Source organism: Triplophysa rosa, linkage group LG1, assembly GCF_024868665.1.
Source record: "Triplophysa rosa linkage group LG1, Trosa_1v2, whole genome shotgun sequence".
In the NCBI taxonomy this organism is placed as follows: domain Eukaryota; kingdom Metazoa; phylum Chordata; class Actinopteri; order Cypriniformes; family Nemacheilidae; genus Triplophysa; species Triplophysa rosa.
In genome coordinates, this window is record NC_079890.1 from 3,745,563 (window position 1) to 3,753,749 (window position 8,187).

At 40.2% G+C, this 8,187-nt stretch overlaps 1 protein-coding gene across 1 annotated transcript in view; it reads right to left on the reverse strand.

Annotated features, from left to right (window-relative positions):
• The window catches only part of LOC130562440 (multiple PDZ domain protein), an 83,658-nt gene that overhangs the window by 37,104 nt on the left and 38,367 nt on the right, over window positions 1-8,187 (reverse strand). The window contains exons 2-5 of the mRNA XM_057347423.1: window positions 4,075-4,185; window positions 3,336-3,475; window positions 3,015-3,228; window positions 2,767-2,895 (exon numbers count right to left, since the gene is read on the reverse strand). Coding sequence (XP_057203406.1) covers window positions 2,767-2,895; window positions 3,015-3,228; window positions 3,336-3,475; window positions 4,075-4,185 — 594 coding nt within the window. The remainder of the gene's footprint in view (window positions 1-2,766; window positions 2,896-3,014; window positions 3,229-3,335; window positions 3,476-4,074; window positions 4,186-8,187) is intronic.

Consider the following 8,187-nt stretch of genomic DNA (forward strand, 5'->3'; position numbering starts at 1 on the left):
CTAGTAGCGCGAAACTTAAGAACACGCAGAACACAGAGAGCGTTGGATGAAGTGGATATTAATCTATATCTATATAATCAAAACTGCAAATGTGTCATATTGTTTGCCAGCAATGATAAATGCCCGCCATATGCGCGCACCCGCGCGACCTGTTCGTCAGACACAGCAACATGCGCGTTACCTGTCAGACACAGAGACGTGGGCTTGCAGAAATATACATTTGAAGAACAGAAGGAAGAAAACTTGTTGATGGGCGTGTGGTTCACTGTTTACTGTTTGTTTACAAGTAAGAGTGTTTCACAACACACACGTGACACAACACGAGAAAACATGAGCTTTATTCAAAAATGTGTATTTCATTTAAGAGAGCACTGCAGATGTTCTAGATCATCTTAGGAAATGCTCTGAGTTTAGTTCATGCTTTAGTTTGACATGGTCTATTATTCTAAATAAGTTGTGTAAACTATTGACATCAGGACTAGATGAAATGTACAGAAATGCTTGTCTCTTCTGTGTTCGTCTATTCTTTAGTCTCTGTATGTATATTGCAAAGATATCTGCTTATGATAATTAAAAATATTGATTAAAATGTAATATTAAAATATTGGCGTTAATATTAATTTTATGTAGTAGGCCTATATAATCAGATACAAAGTAACTAAGTAACTAGCTACTTGAGTAGTTTTTTCATTGCATACTTTTTTACTTTTACTCAAGTAGTTTTTAAAATAGTGACTTTTACTTTTACTTGAGTAACAATTTCTCTAGTTACTTGTACTTTTACTTGAGTAAAGATTTTGGCTACTCTACCCACCTCTGGCTACGCGTCAACATCTCGGCCAATTTTCTGTCCTCTTATCATTGCACCATCTAATCAAGCTATAAAAAAGGCCAAAAATAACTTTTGTGATATGACTAAAGCAGGAATGTGCAATGCAGCAAAAAATATATAATATTTACAGTAGAATGACTAACATCGAAACCATGAATCACATGCTCAAAGGTTGACTGATGATTTTCTTGAAATGCACAGCCAGCAGAAAATAAGATTTGGCAAAGGACTGTAGAAGATTTGAACTTTGGGCAATATATCTCTTTCTTTTATAGACTTCTCTTAAATATGTCTTTCTCTCACTTCAAAGTATTTAATGCTAACATTAAACAGGGCTAATTGAAGATTTGTAATAGGGGTCTCTACTATAGGTTGAAAGATAACATTTTCAGACTACTTTTCTCCAAAACATTTTCAGACTGTTTTATAATATTATTGGATTTCGGATTGAATGGGACTAATTATGTGTACTAGCCATCTGACTGGGACTAGCACCAGCTTGCATGCCATTGTGTCACGGTCCCACCGTCTTGTTTATGAAATTCTAGTCGTGTGGTGGGATCGGGACAGAGTTCTTGGGTTTTATGTGGGAAGACCATGAGATGTTTATGCCTCTCATGTGTTTTTCCAGTGTCTCGTCTCTGTTCCCGCCATCTCGTTTCCTCGTTATCCTTTCCCGAGTGTTTAATGTCCCACACCTGCCCCATGTAATTATCCCTTGTTTGTCTTGCCTATATATACCCTCATGTTTCTTTGTCCTGTGCTCGTGGATTGTACTGTGTGGATTATGTTTGTGCTCTCACCCATGTTCCTGTCCTGTTCGTGTTCGTGTCGTGTTCGTGTCTTGTTCCTGTTCCGTTCCTGTTCCTTGCCTGTTCGTGTTTTGTGAGTTTTGTGTTTTATGATTTAAGACGTTTGGTCGTGTCCTTTAGTTTGTTTATGTTCTTGTTTTCATTTTGCCCCCCTCGTGGGAAGTCTTTTATTTCAAGTTTGTTTCTTAGTTTAGTTCCTGTTTTATACCCCCTCGTGGGTTTTGTTTTGTGTGTTTTTGTAAAATAAATATTTCTGTTAACCCCTTCACTGCCTGCCTGCGCTTGGGTTCTTCTCTCTTGCACGCCAGTCGTGACAGAATCACGAGCCAGACTGAACCCAGCAGGCAGCATGACCACCCAAAGATCCCGCCAGACTCACCTCCTCTGCAGCCACCGTCAGGGAGATGACAATATCATGAACTATGTCGACCGCTTCCTAAAGGCTGCAGAGGAGGCAGTTTATTCGAGAAGGTGGTTTTTGGGGAGGCGGAACTCGCGGTCCTCTTTAACGGTGGCCTCAGGGACCCTCTGTCACGGGCGGAGATGAGGATGCTGAGACCACTGGACTTCGAGTGCACGGTGAGATATGCCATGAACGCCCGGAGTCCAGGGTCTCAGCCCAGCCCGCTACCCATCTTCCCTGCCGCGATCCCGGAGGGTCGCGTCATGGAGATCGGGGTCATCGGCATGGCCGCACCGTCCGCCTCTCCCCCGGCAGCTCCTCCTCCGCCATCAGCATCCGTGGCCGGCGCAGACGAAGGGAGTCGTGGGACTCCCCGTCCGACTCCTCGTACGGAGCTAACCGGGCTCCCCATNCCATTGGCTCAACCTCTATGCACAAACACTTGCCATCACCATACAGCAGAGATAAATATTTCAAATCGAGAATAAACACGAAAAACAGATGACAAGCAGGCAGGTCAGGCTTGTGGAATTAAGACATGTGATCGTGACCCTGAACGCAGAAGCTCCAGTTTGATGTGCACGGTGACGACGCCCACCTGACAACTGCCAATGAATCAGTAGTATTCTACAAAGTTGTATTCTACATCAGTAGTATTTTTTTGGTTAGTGTTGATGGATAAATGACCTTTGGTTACTACAGGGTTTGAGAGAACTCACCTGGTCTGCAATGCCTCCAGGTAAGATGGTTTTGACAATGACTCCAGTGGTTTTGCCACCAACGATCCCGAAACCCAAACCAGTTCCATCATTCACCAGCTCGATCGTCTCCACGTGAGTCCAGTGGATCTGAAAAGACACAAACGAAGAGATAAATACACACATATGAGTGTTACTGGCAAAAGCTGAAGCTCTATAGCTTTTTTGTCAGTATCTTTTTTAGAGCATGTGTTTGTGTGTTGTCGCACCGCACTGGAGTGTGCTGAAAGCGTGCTAGCGGCACTGGGAGTTCTGGACACCACTGGGCTAGAGAGCTGCGGTACAGGCCCACGGGCGACTGTGACAATCACGTGGTCCGACGCTCTCTGCAGGATGGCGATGGCCTGCTGGTGACTGACGCTCTGATCTAACGGCTGACCGTTAATGGCCAGGATCTGATCTCCTTCTTTTAGTTTCCCAGCACTAAAATGCAGAGAACATGATGTCTGAGATCATCATCATTATTTTCAGAGCACTGAATGTATGTTTATCGATAAAACGAAAACGATTGCATGTGTGTACGTCCTAACCTGTACGCCACACTCCCGGCCTGAATCTCCTGAATGAAGATGCCGAGTTCTCCACGGTTCTCACTGCACAACCCGACAACGCTAAAACCCAAACCGCCTGATGCCGGTTTCAGCAGGTCAACGTGAGTCACGTACCGACCCTACAAACACACACACTCAGATAATAAACCGTCATATAAATGAGCCGTTGGTTGCATTTCGCAACCTCACTGCTAGATGCCGCTAAAATCGCCACATTGCTCCTTTAAAACTTATTTTTCGATTAACGACTGCAAGTAAACAACTGTAATTGCCATCTGAATGCAAATAAAGTGCTTTACTATTTTTCCTGTAAGATGGAATTTCGTTTTTAACAATAATTGTATTTAAACATTAAAAATACTACTGTGACTAAAGGGCTTACACATACTGGTCGATTAACCATTTCAGAGACATCAAAAATAAGCAAAACAGTTATGTTAGGGCACAGACCTTACACTGGGTCTAATAAATTTGTTTAGCTCTGTACATCTGGGATGACACAAGGTTGAGTAACTTATGAGAGAAACCTCATTTTTGGGAGAACTATTCCTTTAATAGACTTTGACAATCCCATTAATAAATTCTGTTAATTGGTTACTGTTACCAGGTAGGTTGTACCAATCACCTCCGAAGGAAAACTTGGGGACCCCGAAATCCATCCGAGAGCGTGACTCAACTGGATTCGACTGACTAAGCGAGTGAGTGATCGGTGCGTTACCTGAGCCATTGAACGAATGATGTGTTCGAATTCTTCAGGTGAAGGCTGCACGTTGAGCTGAGCGGAAAAACCATCATGGCTGCCTTTCAGATCGGACTTAATATAAAGAGCCTGAGAGAGACAAAGAGATAAAGTGAAGGTGTAGCTTTATACAGTTTGCCAAATGAATAAATGTACAATGTTATTAAAACGGTCCGCATTCACGTGGTTTTGGGAAAATTGAAAACGCTTTATACATGCCACGCCAGTAAATGGCAATGTTACTTTGTAAAGAAATATGAACGTGCATAACATCACCGTTTTCACAGATTAAAGTCCTGTGAACTTCAGTATTCTGACGTATTTCTGAGTGAAACAGCGTATGACAAAATAGTGGGCGTGGCAGCTGTTTTCCACTGCAAATTAATTGGATGTATAAAAACAAGAGTTTCATTTTAAAATGGAACTGGCTGCAGACTGATCGTCGGAGGGGAGGAGTTAACAAATGTTCTGCCCACTCCCTCGGACTGAGGTTTTCACAGAAGGATCACCACTAGAGGGCAGAAGCGCATTTTCAGATTTTGATGAAGAATTATTAGGGCACACACATAAAAAAATAATGACCCACACAGATTAATTTATTTACAATAAGCACTACAATATTCCATAAAAAAGGAATAGTCATTTTTTATTTCATGGTGACTTTAATGTTTTTGTAGTTTACACAGAGATGATAACAGTATCGTTTTCAAAAGTTTGCATTTTCAGGCCTCCAAGACACCATTGTTATTTTAATTGAACAACTAAAATGCAAAAGTGTTCAGTTTTAGTTAAAAACGGCGTCGTCCATATCTTTTGTCCCTATATCGCCATCTCTGTTTGAACAATGAAATTGCAGGTTTCTTTAGGTCCTTTTTTTTAACGTGAGTTAAGGTCGTACTCAAAATGAACAAAAACTGACTGCGGCTTTAAATAAGACATTAAGGTTATTCTTTACCGAACTTTTTTCTTTAACTAAATGTTTTTGTTTGGTTCACAGATTGATTTAGTAAATGAACACTATACATATGCTAAACCATGTAATAAAAGCAAGGAAAGCAACAACATTTTTTATAGTTTTTTGTGAAGCTTTAATAGATCCATACAGTCACTACAGGTTTGGCCTTGCTGTTGTATTAACCTCCGGTTATACAGGGTACTCATAAGAACGATACACCAAACTAGCACAATAAGCTTATTTATCTCAATTTACTAATTTAATAAAAACACATCTGCTGTTTTGGTCGAGTCAAAACGACACAGGTTGCATACAGGCCTCCTGTGGATAAAAGAGCCCGTTTCAATTTACTGTTGTAAACATTAATGTTCATAAACGTCTCCCAGAGGCCCTTGAGATTAGGAGCCGTGGTCTCGGCTGCACTAAGCCATAAACTCTGAGAGAGCCTGTATGTGTTACCGTGTTAGTCTACCCGTCTAAGAGGATTAGGCCTTCAGTTCGGTGGAGTACCACATTTCAGAAATTACTTCCGCTCCACTTCACACATGTACTTACCTCTCTCTCTCTTTCCCCCTGCCCAGTCTCTTTCGCTTTGTATTTCATCATTCTGGTTACCATAGTAACAAAAACAAAGCCAGACCCACTTGTTGGCATAAACAAGCTCTGCAGTTTTATGTCGGGAGAGAAAGCTCGGTTTGGGTTATCAGTGGGGTCCGGTAGGACAATCGTAACGGACCGTCTTTATATATACAGTTACAGTACACACTTTAGAAGGGGTTCATCAGGCACCAGTTGAATTACTCTACTATAGAGAAGGAAACTTTGGCGTTACTGATGGCTTTACAGTATTTCGATGTCTATCTGAGTTCAAGTAATTGGCCTATTTTTGGGTTTACGGATCATAACCCTTTAGTGTTTCTAGCTCGTATGCACAACCAGAATCAGCGTTTGATGCGCTGGGCTTTGATCGTTCAGGGTTATAACTTAGTGATTAAACACAAGAAAGGTTCTGAGAACATAATTGCTGATGCTTTGACAAGAGCCTAGGGAAATGAAGATTTGGTGCGAGGATAGTTAAAAACTATATGCTTGAAGTTTAATTCATATAGTTTTATCTTAAGGGGGAGAGTGTTACGTTCCACGTGTGTGTGTGTGTGTATTGTTCTTTCTTTTATCTCTCCCTTTTTGCTCTTGTGTGTGTGTGTGTGTGTGCTGTGCGTGTGTGTGTGTGTGTGTGTGTGTGTGTGTGTGTGTGTGTGTGTGTGTGTGTGTGTGTGTGTTCTTTACGCTGTGTCTAGGTTCGTGCTCATTGGCTGGCTCGACTGCCACTCATCGTTCTGAAGGCATACCGTTATGCCAATCCGCTGGAGGGATGTAAATGCCACGAGTTCTCTGCGTTCTTCCTGTGTGTTTGCCGTTTATGATTATTGACGCCTGTAAGGTGTTTTGTTTGTAATGGTTTCATTGATCTTTGAGTCGTGATGCCTCGAGAATATGTCGACTTGCTTGCTTATTGTAAACCCGTGTTATGCTGTATTAAAGCCTGTGTAATAGGTGTACTAGCTCCAGGTTTCACAAAGTCAATTTCAACACCATGGATGCATATCATTTTGTTATTAGAGATTGTCGTTTTACGTTTTATACATCCTCGTTTCTAAGTCTTTGTAGACTTTATTTAAGACAGTTTTGTTAGTATAGTCTTTTGAGTGACCTGTCTCCCTCGTATGTTTGTTTCTTTAGGTAGTGTAGTTAGGTTCGGCGTCGTATACGCTGAAGACTTCGGTTTTGTTTCTGCATTTTCTTTTGTTAGTGCCGTTTACTTGTGCCGTTTAAGAGATTAAGAAAAAGCGATTTAACATATGCAGGTTTCGTCTGGGAGTTCGTATGGGATTTTGAAGAGTATGCGTATGCAAGGAAAGCAGCACATAAATGGTTTGAGAATAAATGTAAACTCAGACGAGTGGCACTCGAGGGCCCATGTAAATACAGTCACTGTTGCAGTATTATAGTTACATACGTATATTTAACATTGGAGGTTTAAACAAACCTAAGTATTACATTTCTGGCATGTAATCAAAGTATTACACTTTGAAGTGCAATTCCAAGTATAAAACTGTGACGTGTTATGGTGTGCATTAAAGGGATAGTTCACCCAAAAATGAATATTCTGTCTTCATTTACTCAACCTCAGGTTGTTTCAAACCTGTATATATACATATATATATATATATATATTTCTTTGTTCTGTTGCACACAAAGAAAGAACTGAAAATTGCTAATATTCTTCCAAATATCCAAGACATCATCCACTACCATTGTAGAAAAAAATAATTGTATTTTTTTGTTCTGTTTAACACAAAATGAGATCATTTGAAGAATTTAGGAAAAACCATTTAATTTTTTCCTATTATGGTAGTCAATGAAGTCCCATAACTGAAAATTTCAAACATTCTTCCAAATATCCTTCAGTGTTCATCAGAACGAAGTATTTTATACAGGTATGAAATGACATGAGGGTAAGTAAATAACAAAATTTTCATATTTGAGTGAACTTTCACCTTACCTCAATAGTTCATAATGCGGGACTTGTTTTTTTCAATAGGCACAATAACGTGTGCATATTACAACAAAATTCAATACTTTACGATCAAGTGTGAGTTTTCCTTATTACAATATTTACTGTAGTTTTCAAAGTTTAACTATTTTTAACTATTACTAGAAATTTGCATATTGTTTATATGCGCTACATTAGGTTATGTGTAGCAGAACAATTTAATAAAGTCTTGTGTTGTGCTCTTTGCTTCAGTCATTAGCCGGGTTTCCATCCAAAGTTGCAAATTTACCTTATGCGCAAAATTGGAATATCGCATAAAACATTTGCGAATAAGCACCGTTTCCATCCAACGAGTCATAACGGTCACTTCCTGATAAACTGGCACAAAACATCAGTAAGAAAAGTAAGAAATGCCTCTGAATATAATAATTTTTATATAAAGTAATTACTTGCGCAAGCAGAAGAAACACAATAAATGCAGTGCTTTTGTGGATGCCTGTTGTTTGGGAAACGCAGTCGTGACAGTTCTGGGAGGCAATTACAGAAATACTTTGACGACTTTGCTCAGGCATTTAAGAATGAC